The following is a 16,121-nucleotide window of genomic DNA, read 5'->3' on the forward strand; positions in this document are numbered from 1 at the left end:
ACACCACGCTGGTAAAGTGCGGATTGGCAGACTTTACACACTTTTGAGAACATTATGGACAACTCAGATCTATAGAGTGCACTTTGACTTTGCTCAGACTTAAGACACTGTTAAAACGAGACAGCGTTATACCGCTGGCATAAATCTGTCTCGTTTTAACTGAAACTTAAGTCTAAGCAAAGTCAAAGTGCGGTCTATAGATTTCAACCTTAGGCACGTAGATTTCCTGAAGATGCTTTGTTTCACTGTTTAATCGAGTAACATTTAACTACTTATAGAAATACGACTTCTAAATGACTCTTAGCTTTTTATAAATCTCGTGGGTGTTCTTTGATTTTGCGAGATAAAAAGCACTTAATCTATGCCCATCTCTAGAATGCAAGCTATCTCTGCACCAAGTACCTACCTACTTAGTTGATGCTCGCATCTTTGTCTACGCCTTTTTTTTAAATCCCGTGGGAACTCTTTGAATTTCTGGGATAAGTATAGTAGCCTTTATCCATCTCAAGAATTTAAACTACCTCTGTACCTATCATTAAAATCGGTGAAGCAAACAAGCTAGCAGACAGACAGATACACTTTTGCGTCACATCACACTATAATATTATAAAGGAGAAAGTTTGTATGTGTGTGTATGTTTGTTACTCCTTCACGCAAAAACTACTAGACGGATTGGGCTGAAATTTAGAATGGAGATAGATTATACCCTGGATTAGCACATAGGGTACTTTTATCCCGGAAAATCAGAGAGTTCCCACGGGAATTTTAAAAAACCTACATCCACGCGAATGAAGTCGCGGGCATCAGCTAGTTTATGATAATTATTATTATTATAAAGGATTTATACAAACAGTAGGTTTTTTTATTTCATTAAAGTAAGCCCTTGACTGCGATCTTAAATGATGGTAAGTGTTGATACAGTCTAAGATAGAAGAGGCCTAACTTGGAAGGGGTATGAGTTATGACAGTCTTATTAAAAATTAAAAACCCATACCCCTGAGCTTTCTAGTTTCTACACGGCATCGAAAGTCAGAACGCTAAATCGCCTGGTGGATGGCTTCGCCAATAGGGTGGTAACTAGCCACGGCCGAAGCCTTCCACGAGACCAAGTTCCATCTAAGGGCCTGAAAGGAGATGGCGATGCGGAACTAAATGTTTTAGTAATTACAACGCAGAGTGCTTTAATAATGCTTAGGTATAAATAATTATCATAAATCATGTGAAGGAATATGTTAATGAAAATAATTATTCCTAGTTACCATACTCGTATTAAATCATAATATTATTTACTAGCCTACGCCCGCGACTTCGTCCGCTGGATCACACAAATTTTAAACCCCTGTTTTACCCCTTTAGGTATTGAATTTTCAAAAATTATTATTAATTAGTGGATGTCTACATTATTATTACTATCTGCATGTCTTTCAGCCCGATTCATCCAGTAGTTTGAGCTGTGTGTTTATAGATCAGTTGACAGTCAGTTCCCCGACCCAAAAAGCTATTAAAGGTGTTATAAGTTTGACGTGTGTATCTGTGTATCTATCCGTGGCATCGTAGCTCCTAAACTAATTCTAGTTTTCTTTGTTTGAAAGGTGGCTTGGCTTGATCGAGAGTGTTCTTAGCTACTCGTATAATTCAAGAAAATCGGTTGTCGTTTGAAAGTTATCAGCTCTTTTCTAGTCACTGTAACCTTCACTTGTCGGGGGTGTTATAGGTACTCGTATATATTTTTAACCCCCGACCCAAAAAGAGGGGTGTTGTAAGTTTGACGTGTGTATCTGTGTATCTGTCTGTGGCATCGTAGCTCCTAAACTAATGAACCGATTTTAATGTAGTTTTTTTTTGTTTGAAAGGTGGCTTAATCGAGAGTGTTCTTAGCTATAATTCAAGAAAATCGGTCGTCGTTTGAAAGTTATCAGCTCTTTTCTAGTCACTGTCACCTTCACTTGTCGGGGGTATTATACATTTTTAATTTACACTTGTCACTGATGTATATAGAATAACCAAACAAGTTCTTTAGTTAAATATTGAACACGCTGAATGTATTTGTAACTCAGAACACTCAAGTAGCTAACATTACATAAGAGAATTATCTATGTAGTTCAAATGAAGATCTGAAGAAAGACCAATCTGACCTCATGCATAGTCATTAAGCTCATCTTGGCCGTATATGGTCGGACTGTGCGGCGGTATGCGTCGATATCCAAGTTTGGCGTCCAAATGGCTTGAAATGGCGTGCCTTGCGAGTGGTTGTATGACGCGCTGGGGGCAACACACACGTAGTCGCATTCAAACGCGCCTTGAATAGAATTTATTTATTTTTTGAACGTTTTTAATGTTAAGTGTACAGAATTCTTAATCTATTATGAATTCTAATCAATAACCTGATTGATTAAACGTAGGTACACAGCGTCTGAAGGTACGGGTATGGCGTAAGTAAGCGTAGAGTTGGTAGACCCCCAATAAGAGGTGGTAGGTGGATAAATGACATCAAACCAGCCGCAGGCAGGCGTAAGACTATGGCAGATGAAGATTCCTACTAGAGATCTGCGTCTATCTAATTCACACCTATGTTCAACAGTGGATGTCTATCGGTTGATGACAGTGACGAAAATTGAATCCCATTGTAAAACAAGGAATCCTTATATATTTCATGGCCATATGGTCAGACTAACGGGGTAGATCTATCCGTCTGTTTGTTTATCATAGCCATTTTACTTAAGAAATTAAGAAAAATATCTTAAAATAAAGGACGTTACTTCGTCAAGTTTATCCCTTATCAATTTTATTAGTAAGTATGTTTTTTTAAATATTTTTATAATTCCTTAAAAGATATTTGGTAAAACCTAAGATCATAAAATTAGCATCAGAAAATTTGTTGTAATTAATTAGTTACCATTCAAGGAATTGAAGATTGAATTCAAAAAATATCATCATAGCTAAAGTTGATGTAAAGTTTCAGAACAGTCTTGTCTGTTTGGAAAATTAAGAAAAATCGCATTAGTGTTTTTTTTTTCACCTTTTTAATATTTTAATATTAATATAAGACTGGTAAATAATTTCTTTATAAGCTGGTTTATATTATGACTTTAGTACTATTTAAAAACTTTTTTGTAAAGTGATGAAAAAGGTGTACATATATTGTGTATGTACACATATATAATCATCACACTTTCACACTTAATATTATAAAAGCGAAAGTTTGTATGTGTGTGTGTGTGTGTGTGTGTGTGTGTGTGTGTGTGTGTGTGTGTGTGTATGTTTGTTACTCCTTCACGCAAAAACTACTTGACGGATTTGGCTGAAATTTGGAATGGAGATAGATAATATCCTGGATTAGCACATAGGCTACTTTTTATCCTGGAAAATCAAAGAGTTCCCACGGGATTTCGAAAAACCTAAATCCACGCGGGCGAAGTCGCGGGCATCGGCTAGTAAAAGATAGTCTACATAAGATAAATAATTTGTTTTTTTTTTTAATTTCTTTGAGATAACGAACTACGTTATTGAAGTTACTAACGGTATGTTACAGGTATCGGCAAATAAATAACACTTAATAGTGAGCTCCTTTGAAGGGTTTTTTTTTTTTTAAATCTTACCATAGCGAACAATTTCGGATAAGTGTGAACACTCCCTTTAATGAAGTTAGTCGGTAAATCGGATTTGCGCGCATTATGCCAAGTATGAAATCCAAAGAGACCAAGAGAATCAACTGTCGGCGTTTAATTGTAAATACATTATTAATGAAGGGGAATCTTCTAATAGATATTTACTATATTTTTTGTCCGTTTCTAAATTTATCGTTTAAGGATCTGCCGCTCCTTAGTTTATGGTCTATTTAGAAATTCTTATTTGGTGTTTTATTTCTTATGCGATTTCATTGAGCAATGGAGTGGATATCTCTATTGCTATTTACTTTTAAAGGAAACATTTTGTATTAGATTAGTCTTACTTATTAAATTATTCATTACATTTCATTATAAAATTAGGTAGGGTATCTTTAATTTATTAGTAGATACGTGAGTAATAGACAGCATGACAATTACTACGAAAAATCTTGTACCGTAAACAGCTGAAAACCAGCGTTGTGCTACTCTCATGATGTGCCTACCTTCCTACCTACCTACCTCCCTACCTACCTACCTACCTACCTATAGTTAGTGAATTAAGTAGGTAGGCACATCTTCAAAGTAGCCTTTTACGACACTTTTATCAGCAGATTTGAACTGACCTAGGATTAAAATGCCTTGCCATAAATGATACGCAATCACGATCTAGGCATTCTAGACCTGTTGCTAGAATCTTCACAAAATCAAAACTTTATATGCATATTTTGTTTTGTGTTTTGTCCTTGTCTTAACTTTTGGTCATTGTATGAATATTATATGGTGTTATTATGGAAACGCCAAGTGAGACAAATCAAATCATTTTTATTCAAGTAAACTTTTACAAGTGCTTTCGAATCGTCAAAATAATCTACCACTGGTTCGGAATGCTGTTCCTACCGAGAAGAACCAGCAAGAAACTCGAGAAGACAGAATTTAAAACTACTTAAATTCGAGATAAAAAGGAACCATTTCGGTATTTTTTTAGAAAACTGGATGAAGCTCGCGTATTCGTGCGCGTGGGTTTAGGTTTTTGATAATCCCGTGGAAACTTGCTTTTCCGGGATAAAAGTTGTCAATGCAATTTCCGGGACGCAAACTACTTCGGTACCTTTCATACCAATCGGTTAAGCAGATGGGTCTTTAGGAATCCCGTGGCAACTCTTTGATTTTCCGGGATAAAAGTAGCCTATGCCCGTCCCCGGGATATAAGCTGCCTCTGTAGGTAGGTACCCTTCGTCAGAATCGGTTAAACTTTTAGGCCGTGAAAAGATAGCAGACAGACAGACAGACAGAACACACATTAGAATTTATAATATTATTAAGGAGGGTTATGGATTATGGATATGGGTAAAATTTAAATTCAAAGATTTTCAAAATTGGGCAGGAACCTACACCGTACTTTTTCTCAATACAAAGTGTTAGTGGAGGTAAACTGTATTTTTTTTTTAATATTTTTTCATAATCACGATTCTGACCAATCTGAAGTAAACATCCTGTATAATATAAATAGTTTGAACCTTTTTACAACTTAACTGGTATTAATTGCAAAGGCTCATTAAAGTGCGGATAAAAACTTTTATTAGCGAGATCTTTTAGCCGTTTTCGTAAATATTTTCCATGGTATGATAACTGGCCAAGTTCCGTATACTTATCGCAAAACTGTTGGAAAGGTCAAATTAAAATGCTTTATGTATAAGGCTGCTTACATACTTTTTGAGAAAAGAGTAACTAATTTTTAGGAATTTTTTAGCTTAGACCTTGCGATGTATGATTGAGGTAAATGAGGATTGTAAAATAAAATAAATGAAATAAAATAAAAATGTTTTTTATTCCAATAAACCTTTACAAATACTGTTGAATCGTCAAACGCATCTACGACTGGTTTGAAACGCCTTTCCTACCTGGAAGAACTAGCAAGAAACTCGACGGTTGCTCTTTTCAAAGATTTGATATACAATATTATGCCATGTATAAAAGTAATTGAAGTCCCGCGCATTGCTGGAGCGAGCTGCAGGTCAAATCCACGCTCTTTTATCATTTACATAACCTTCAATTGTAAAATATTCTTTTTTCAGAAGCATATTTTTTATAGATTTTTAAACTTGTGTAACTTGTGTTTGTTTAGCATAAAATTGATTATGGTTTTTTTTTATAAAAGATTAATACCCATTAAAGTCAATTAATCCTCATGAAAATTGACAACCAAAACACTGCTGGATATACTTAGGGCTCACGGTCCTGCGTCTCGTTTGATGTCGTCCGTCCACCTATTGGGGGTCTTCCAACGCTGAGCTTTCCGGTGCGAGGTCGCCATTCGAGCATCTTGGAACCCCAACGTCTATCGCTTACTACAGTGATAAGGGGTCCCGAGATGCTCGAATATATGGATGCTTTTGTATTGTATAGATTTTCTGATTCTCCGACTTTCTTTTCCGGTATGTGCCTAATAAGTTAACTTATTTTAACTACGGTAAAATAAAGCTCAGTTTAAAAGTGTTTGTAAGCAGCTTAAATTAAGCTTCATCGTTTAATTGATTAGTAGCGGCACCATTTTATACTTTAACAAGAAACAAAATACGAGACATGATATGATTAGTATTATTGCTTATACTTAATGTATTTTTTGTTATTAAATTGATCATAATGTGTGGTGTGACAAGAATAGATTAGAGAAGGTATGAATATATAAGGGGAAGTTTGAAAGTAGCGCAAGTGGTAGAAAAGATGAGGGATAATAGATTATGTGGATTTAGTTTTTTAATCCCGTGGAAACTGTTTGATTTTCCCGGGTAAAAAGTGGCCTATGCCCGTCCCCAGGATGCAAGTTATCTCTGAACCAAGTAGACGATGTACCTATGTGCAAAGGTAGCAGACAGACAGACAGACACACTTTCGCATTCGTAATATTAGTATGGACTGGAATATAGGACATCGCCTCTAGTGCACTACACTCATGCCATGACATCACTTCAAATTCAACTGAAAACCAAATAGATTGCTGCACTTATTTAGTATGCAAATAATACACTTACACAAACTTTGAATTACTTGTTACAAGTTACCATGACGTCACAAATGATCCCATTCTACAATATGGTGCCTATTATGAAACTATAAATAAAAGTCTATACATAAAAAAAAGACCGACTATCTATCAACATACAGCCTAAACTTGAAACTTGAAACTTTGAAAGCAGGATTTTTTTATAATTTAATTTAAGTATTTGAAGATATTTAGGAATTCCACCCCTAAGTGGGGTTAAATAGGGGATGAAAGTTTGTATGAAAATCCGTTATTTTATTTTAATTTGTTCTATTTCGGTACACCAACAGCAAGTAGGTAAACAAAACGCTTAAATTATATTATTATAATACATAGGCTTTTTCTGACACGCCACTTATATAGGTATACACAACTATTGTAAATACCTACCTAATAAGAATCCAAGTTTTCCAAGTTATATTCATTACAAATCGGTGTACTAACTTGGAAACTAAGTAGGTACTTACCTATCTACATTTTTTTTTTTGGAAATCTGAAATACCATCGACGTAATTCCTAGAGCGTTTCTGCAAAATTTCACGGGCAAAATATTCATAATTTTACTAAATCATCTTTCTCGCATGTAGTAAAAAAAATACCTGGATAATAATTTACAAAACTTCTTATGGTACAATACTATTATTATTTGTTTTAACACATCTTACTGCAGATAAAGTATTACAATAAAACTTAAAGCTAGCCTTATATCTATACAAATCATGCCCACGTGGAATGGTGCCAAGAATACTGGCTGCATTTCCGCGCTGGACAGCCAGGCTGATCCGTTGCGCAAAAAACGAGCCAATGGTACAATGCTTCGATTAATATTACCTTAATAGTATACAACTAAAACCATACCTTGAGTGACAAAACTTAATATTTCAAATATTCTCCACGATTTAGGTTTGCACGCTATTTTTCAAGGACACAGTTGTTTCTACGTGACCGGCCATCTTCCACTTCCTCACGTAACTCCACGATTTGCCAAAACTGACTACAAAGCCTTACTTGTATTCAAAAAAAGTTTATTGCGAAATCTTAACAAACGAGTTAATTCATAATTTCGACTATTTGTAAAGCCAGTTACTCATTGTAGGACTTGTAACTATTTAAGTGTTTTAGTTACGGTTAAGAAATCAATCTCTTCTCTTTCTCTGTTCCATTTACATGGAAAAGAAAGTGGAAATACCAGAATTCTGTTTAGTGTTATAAAAAATTGACAAAAAGTAAAACTAGCAAATCTTAAATATTAATAGCAATAATTAATTTAATTTGTTTGAATGAATTGTTTTTTTTTTTTTTTTAAGAAATATAGAACAAGGATAAAGAACCTTCTCCGTTCCAAAAATATATATTTGACTCTACATGACTGTACTAATCGCTTCAATTTGTATATCATGTGTAGTGCAGAAAACCAACAGAACAAAAATTTGTAAAGCCAAGAGTCCCTGGCGTAACCTGACGAGAAGGAAGGGAACGAAAATCCACTTAGCTTTTCTTTGGTAACTATAACTTTCAAGTCTTATTGTATGGGATACTCAGCTTAACAAAGCTCTGATAGGATATTTCTGATAAAATGGCTTTCATAACTACTTAAATCGATTTATTTATACTTCTATCGCACATAACTTTAGGGTTACCTATGACAGTCATCGAGACGGGGTCATCATCATCGTCATTAGCATTGTCAACCAATAGACGTCCACTGCTGGAGGATATTAATTGTGAGTTCTTTCCACACTGCGCTTTCCCGTGCAAAGTCGGCGACTTAGTACCTTGGAATTTCGGATTTTAGTATTAGGTTTTTCAAACTATGTACCCTTTTCATTTCCACTTCAGCTTCGCAACCCGCTCAAACATTTGTGGCGTTTGTCCAGAAAAAACCTTGATAACCAAAAGTTACTACGTACTTAAAGTACATTGGTATAGTGCGTTTCATCGAATAGTACCTATGGCGTTATGTTGGCTCCCCTGTCTGTTGGATGGTCATTGGCACCATATTAGCATGAGAAGACGCAGATTTTGTTTATTTTCATTTCATTCATTCAGGAAAATCAAATGAAAATAAACAAAATCTGCGTCTTCTCATGCAAATATGGTGGCAATGACTTGGACAGACAGAGGAGCCAACATAGCGCCATAGGTGCTATTCGAAGAACCGCACTATAGTTACAGCTCGTACATAGTGTGTACTCACCTTAATGTTTTCCTAATCACGAATATCACGATGTTGATAATCTGATCTGCAGAACAAAGGTTTGATAGGACCTAGACGGCTTTCGTAATTAAATCGATTCTCGAATTATTGTGTTTGGCTTAATTAATGGTCTACCCTTGAAAGTAATACCTCCTATGACAAGCGAGGTCGGGAGTACACTTTGTCTGCTGATAACTTCCCCATACAATATAATGCCTAAACCCATAAAACTGTGGTGGTCATAATTTCTTTAGTTTTTTTTTCAACACCTGCCTAAAACAACATAAAAAAAATTGTTAAAACAACATAAAGTTGAAATAAAAACTAAAACCCGACTGCGATCGTCTTAATAAACGCTGAAATATTACAGTAAAATTGTTTTTTTTTCGCTTGGTATATTTTAATGTTGTAGCACGTTTATATTTATGAACTCAGAATTTTTTTCTCTTTCATTTGACACCCCACTCGATACAATAGCAAAAAAAATTTTTGGAGACCCCTAATTTTTTCATGTAACATCCGTTAGGTCAATTCTTTTTGTATAAAATGTAGCCTATGTTACCCGGACTTTTACGATGAATCGATTGACACCTTATTCATCAAAATCGGCCCAGTAGTTTAGGCACTACGGTGGAACACACAGAATTTGGATACAAACATACACACATACATATATACATACATACATACATAGACTGCTAAAATCATAACCCTTCCTTTTGGCTTTGCCGCAGTCGGTTAATAAAACCGACTTCAAAAACGACAAACACTAAAAAGTAAAAAATAACTTTTGTTTAGCTACACGTGTAATGTACCTAGGTATGAAGTCGAGCGAGCATATTAAAACAAAATTAGAAATCCAAGAGTGAAGCTCGCCCGACTTCATACCTAGGTACATTACACGTGTAGCTAAACAAAAGTTATTTTTTACTTTTTAGTGTTTGTCGTTTTTGAAGTCGGTTTTATTTTTCTTTTGAAAATTTTTTATTTCACAATTTTTAGTGGCCCCACTGTACTATAATATGCTGTGCCCAGTTAAAACCCTACTGTTTACTAAGCTATTACACTGATCGCGAGCAATTTGCTCCTATCCATTGAGGAGTTCTGTTCTCCATCTCCGAAGATATTCATCAGATCTTCACCAAATTTATATGGGACCACCTGCACAGTATACCCTTTCAAACAAAAAAAAAAATTTCCAAATCGGTCCAGGGGTTTTTGAGTAATCGGGGAACATACATAAAAAATATAAAAAAAAAAAAGATTCCGACGAATTGAGAACCTCCTCCTTTTTTGGAAGTCGGTTAAAAAAGTTATTGCCCGCGCCTTCGACCACGCGGATTTCACTTTTTAGGGTTCCGTACCTCAAAAAGAAAAAAGGAATCCTTGTAGGATCGTTCGCTTCATTGTCTGTCTGTCTGTCGTGTTTGTCGTTTCTTGACAGGGACTATAGGGACCAAGAATCACCAAGTTCGGCAGGTAGGTATTTGGTAGATCTTATAGCACACTTATGGGGAAAATCCGAAACCATGAATGTATACATATTATTTATTTTTATTATTTATTATTCATACCAACTATACTGATGAAGTCTTCACTTCAAAAATTTGGGTAGGTATTCCTCCCAAAGCTTCATATAACTATAGTGTTTTCTGAAAAAGGCTATCGTAGTTAAGGCTACATGAACGAAGTCACAAATAGAGACTAGTCAAGGATACGTTCTGTGATCTTCAGCACAAACCATTACGTCAGGCCACGTGCGAGGCGCTCAGGATTAGGATCTGATGATCTGGTATATAATAGGTCAATTGTGTTTCGGAACACACAGTTTTGTGCGAGCATCACATTTGGTTGTACCTACACCGACCTAAAAATGAAATTGGTAGGTAAACCTTTTAATTTTATACATTAATTTAAAAGCTCGTTTAATAAGCTTCCTTTATCACACTTATATTGTAAAGGCGTAAGTTTGTGTGTATGTGGACTAATTACTGGACGGATTTGGCGATGACACAGACAGATACACAGATACGTCAAACTTATGACACCCCTCTTTTTGGGTCGGGGGTTAAAAAGAAGAAGAATAAAATTAATCTAATAACCAGTGCAGATTTATGATCTTACGAATTAATACATATTCCATACTAATCCATGCTAATATTATAAACTAGAATATGCCCGCGACTTTACGAATTTCAACCCCCTTTTTTATGCCATTATTGGTTGAATTTTCAAAAATCCTTTCTTAGCTGATTCTACGTCATAGTAGCCATCTGCATGCCAAACAGCTCGATTCGTCCAGTAGTTTGAGCTGTGTGTTGATAGTCAGTCAGTTGACAGCCAGTCAGTCAATCGGTCAAATTTTCCTTTTATAATATACTAGCTGACGCCCGCGACTTCGTCCGCGTGGATTTAGGTTTTTCGAAATCCCGTGGGAACTCTTTTGTTTTCCGGGATAAAAAGTAGCCTATGTGCTAATCCAGGATATTATCTATCTCCATTCCGAATTTCAGCCAAATCCGTCCAGTAGTTTTTGTGTGAAGGAGTAACAAACATACACACACACACACACACACATACAAACTTTCGCCTTTATAATATTAGTGTGATTAGATGCAAAAGTAAATAAATGCATTTATGATAAAACTTTGGTACAGAGATTTAAAGCATGCATCCTGGAAATAGACGACTTTTATCCCAAAAAATTACAGAGTTTCTAAGAGGAGTTTAAAACTTAAATCCACACGGATGAAATTGCTATATTTAAAGGTTGTCATTTTTTACAAGAATACGATTTTATTTTTATGTTTTTTATTATGTCTATTTTTATAATAAATAATAATATTTATTTATTTAAGAAAAAATTTACACAGTATTTAAAAAAAAAACAGGTGTATTTATAAACTCGTCACTTGAGTTTTACCACACACCTGTAGGTATCGCTGACAATAGGTATTACACGTACCTAACACATTAATCTAGTTATACTTAATACTTAAAATCTAGGTATAACAAATTAGGTACTATAAAAAAAAAAAAAACAAATAATAGATATTCTGTATTAAAAATATAAACCCAATACAACCTAATAAATTGAATGATATTATGATTCTTGTATTCCAGTTTTACTTTTTGTATAATAAATAATAATCTTCACGTCTTGCCAGCATCCTACCTACTTTGTCATGACTAAAAACTTGTTTTGTATTTTTTTTTTTGCAGATAATCGTAGCTGCCCTAATCGCTGTCACTTCAGCTGCCCGCTTAGAACACCTTGAACGTGGCTACCTTCCTCCAGACAATAACTTTGGCACCAATGGATTTGGCTCCAACACTGGCAGCTTTGGCAATGGTTTTAACTCTGGGAGCAATGGCTTGGGCAATGGCATCAACCCTGGCAATAGTTTGAACAATGGCTTTGGTTCTAATGGACAAGGCACCAACGGTATTAGACCAAATGGACAAAGCTCCTCTTTCACCAATGGTTTTGGTACAAATGGAAATGGCCAAAGCTCAACCATTTTTGGCTCCCAAGGCAATGGAAATGGTGGCTCCAAAGGTACTAATGGTTTTAGTCCTATTGGGGGTACAAATGGTTTTACTGACGCTACCTCCACCCAGTATCTTCCTCCTGGCCAAAGCTCTTCAGGATCTGGACCTAGTTTTAATTTTGGAGGATCTTCGATCAAGCGTGAGTTCAATTTTTATTACCTTTGATAAAGTTTCAGAGAGTTTTAAAAGTCTCAAGATTTCTTTATAAACTGTGAAACTTTTTTATAGATTCTGCTTCTAAAATAATGAATATCCTAACCTACACTTAGATACATTGGATTTCTAAGATGGATCAAGTATTTTTGGATTTGTAATTTCGTGATCATACAATGCAATTGGGAGTAATAAAAGTCGAATAATCTAACTATCAAACTATTTAATGCAAATTTATCTATTTTCCAATGAATTACCTACATTTCCATTTTTTATACAAAAAATACAACTTCAACCCACTAATTTAAATCCTTTTTTTACAGCTGCATGCTCTACCTGCGGTCAATCCCGTTTCTCTCAACAATACAACCAAGTTTCCTCAACAATACCCGGTACCAGCTACGGAGTACCGCAATTTGATTCTTCCTTTGGCTCCAATGGTGGATCAAACGTTGGTACAAACTTTGGATCAACATCCGGATCACCTGGTTCTACGTTCGGAAGTTCTGAACCTTCTGATTCCAACGCTGGATCTTCTTTTGGTTCTTCCAATGGTAATTTTGGATCTAGTTCCTTCGGATCTAACTCCTTTGGATCTCAAGGATTTTTAGGATCTCAGGGATCTTTGGGATCTCAGGGTACAGCCAATCGTCAGTACTTGCCACCTAGACCGTCTTCCCAGAATCCACCTCAACAGCCTTTCGATGAAAAATACGGCTATTTCTATTAGAAAGTAAATAATAATAATATTATGTTGTTTTATAAAATGTGTTCAATCATGTAATTTAATTAAATAAATGATTTTTATTTTCTTTTTCACAACGATTTGTTTTATTTGTTGTTTGTTGTAAGAAATGCATTTCGAACTTGTGATAGATTCGCCATAAGATTCAAAAATAACAAATCTTTTTATCTGTTTATGAGCAATAGTAATAAAAGATAAGTAATAAAAGAAGCTTTATTTTTACTTACCACTAGGTGAGGCCCGTGATTTCATCCGCTTGGATATCTACCTATATTTTTAATATAGATAGCCATATTACACTATTTCACCTGATAATACAGTCAGAGCAATTATATACATATATACTCAATAGTTGGAATAAACACTTCTTAGGTGCAACGCACACATTCAGAGTGGAGAAGCCGAAGCTTAGCATCTTTTTTGTCATATTGTTTTTTGGATTTGTCACTCTTAACAAACTTAAATCGCTAGAATTCGCCAAAACAGACAAATATGTTAGTACCTGCAGCATGTCATAAAAACGATTGACCTTCCCACTACTAAACATGCAGGAAAAACAAGCAATACACAACACCACACAGATCTTGTAAAACATACTCAACGTACGCCTTACTCCATCGCAACTCCTTCTTCAGGAGATATTTTTAAATTTTAACCTTTAGGAAATGTAGGCTTTCTTATTCTTGGAGACTTTATTTGCAATTGCACAGTGTGTTACTGCCAAGCTTTTACATAACCGAAATTCGAGAACCTGTTACATTAAACACTAAAAGTTAGACCATAAAATTATTAGGATAATACAATTTTTAATAGACTGATACCAAGATTTGCGTCATATTCTCATGAGGATTAATTGCGGTTATTAATATTTAGCTGCGCTTCATTGTCTGATAAATAAATAATTGGTGCAATTTGTTTGAGGAAGATCCAACACCTCTTCTAAATATTTTGGTGCCTAATATAACAGCATTTTATAAAACAGCAACCTCTTCTTAATATTTTTGGTAGTTACAAACTGCAGTTTTTAAAATATTATTGTATATAACACTAAAACTAAATCATTTATTAAGCAATTTAGCGACCAGGCAGCAAGAAATTAAATATCATTAATTTAACGGTAAAGAACATCGTGAGGAAACCCGCATGAATAAGAGTTCTCCATAATGTTCTCAAAGGTTTGTGAAGCCTGCAATCGATTGAACTTGTAACCTCATGTATATGTAAAAAATGTAAATAAAAGCAAATAAATAATTGAAATGAAAATAAATGAAATGAAATAAACTGAGACGAGCCGACATGAAGGTCAGCAGTTAGGTACTCTCTCCGAACCGAAACAAAAAGTTACAATAGTAAAATGCAAAAACTCAAAATCATTTATACAAAGTAGGTACTATTATTGTACACCTTTTGCCAGTCCGAATTGTTAGATTTGTAACATGACATTAATTTACGTAAACTTAAAACTAAAGCTACGAGAGTTCCAAACGCGCCCAGGTCTGAGAAGCGCCCACAACAACTATAAAAGCGCTGATAACTGTTAAACGGTTGAACCGATTTTCTTGGATTATAGCTAAGAACACTCTCGATCAAGCCACCTTTCAAACAAAAAAACTAAACTAAAATCGGTTCATCAGTTTAGGAGCTACGATGCCACAGACAGATACACACGTCAAACTTATAACACCCCTCTTTTTGGGTTGGGGGTTAAAAACAAACCGGTATCATCTGATCATATCATAACATGAACTGCCTGTAAAAAGTAGGTCGCACCAAGTATTTCCAAGGTCAGAGTATTAATGAGCTTTTGGTAACGAGAAACTGTATCAAGATCAATTATGTCAAAACGTGTGTGCTCTTAGGCCTTGGGATTTTATGTGACCTTGTTTACTTCGCAAGCTTGTACTGTAACATCGCTGTGTTGACTCGTGGTTAAGACATTGGATGCCTATTCAAGAGGTCCAAGTTTCGATCCTGGTCGCGCGCCTCTATCGCAACTATACCTTTATTTCATTTCATTTATTTATTTGCTTTTTACTGAGACGGTTTTTACCAATTTATCATTGAGTTAAAATTAGATAAAGTTTACTCGATTTTCAACATTGACACTTTCAACGTATTTCTTAAAATTGAGGAGATTCTAATAACTAATTGCTGGTAGCCTTTGTTCTACAGCTATGATCCCTTGCCAATGTCTTTCAAGTGACAAAAGTTCCTTGTCGCACTGTGTAGGACTGTCGTAAAACAAGTGTAAATTAAAAATTTATAACACCCCCGACAAGTGAAGGTTACAGTAACTAGAAAAGAGCTGATAACTTTCAAACGGCTGAACCGATTTTCTTGATTTATAGCTAAGAACACTCTCGATCAAGCCACATATCAAACAAAAAAAACTATATTAAAATCGGTTCATTAGTTTAGGAGCTACGATGCCACAGACAGATACACAGATACACAGATACACCGATACACAGATACACACGTCAAACTTATAACACCCCTCTTTTTGGGTCGGGGGTTAAAAAAGGGCGGGAAACTGCGTACATATCTTTCCCTAACTTGTAAATAACTAAACAAACCTGACATTGGCTAATCTATGTAAAACCAGATGAGAGAAAAAAAAGGACTCTTGTAAGGACTTCCACACGCCACGTTCTTGTACGACTTGACTAAGAAAAATCTTCTATACGACAGGCCTGATTTAAATCCAATATATTAAGTTAGCCCTTGACTGCAATTTCACCTGGTGGCAAGTGATGATGCAGTCTAAGATGGAAGTGGGCTAACCTGGAAGGGGTATGGCAGTTTTCGTTAAACCCATACTCA

The 16,121-nt window shown here is 35.3% G+C and overlaps 1 protein-coding gene across 1 annotated transcript; it reads left to right on the forward strand.

Annotated features, from left to right (window-relative positions):
* The first annotated feature begins 10,689 nt into the window (after positions 1-10,689).
* On the forward strand, positions 10,690-13,300 carry LOC123875495 (hyphally regulated cell wall protein 3-like). The gene is made up of 3 exons (XM_045921341.1): positions 10,690-10,730; positions 12,071-12,539; positions 12,877-13,300. The coding sequence occupies exons 1-3, from the start codon at positions 10,722-10,724 to the stop codon at positions 13,281-13,283; spliced, it is 885 nt and encodes a 294-aa protein (XP_045777297.1). The 5' UTR covers positions 10,690-10,721; the 3' UTR covers positions 13,284-13,300.
* Positions 13,301-16,121: the final 2,821 nt, after the last annotated feature.

This window comes from Maniola jurtina, chromosome 20, assembly GCF_905333055.1.
Source record: "Maniola jurtina chromosome 20, ilManJurt1.1, whole genome shotgun sequence".
In the NCBI taxonomy this organism is placed as follows: domain Eukaryota; kingdom Metazoa; phylum Arthropoda; class Insecta; order Lepidoptera; family Nymphalidae; genus Maniola; species Maniola jurtina.

Bases quoted from the DNA above. Each gene is read 5' to 3' on its own strand.
- LOC123875495 (XM_045921341.1), top strand. The intron at 12,540-12,876 runs GTGAGTTCAATT...CTTTTTTTACAG, and splicing joins TGGAGGATCTTCGATCAAGC to CTGCATGCTCTACCTGCGGT.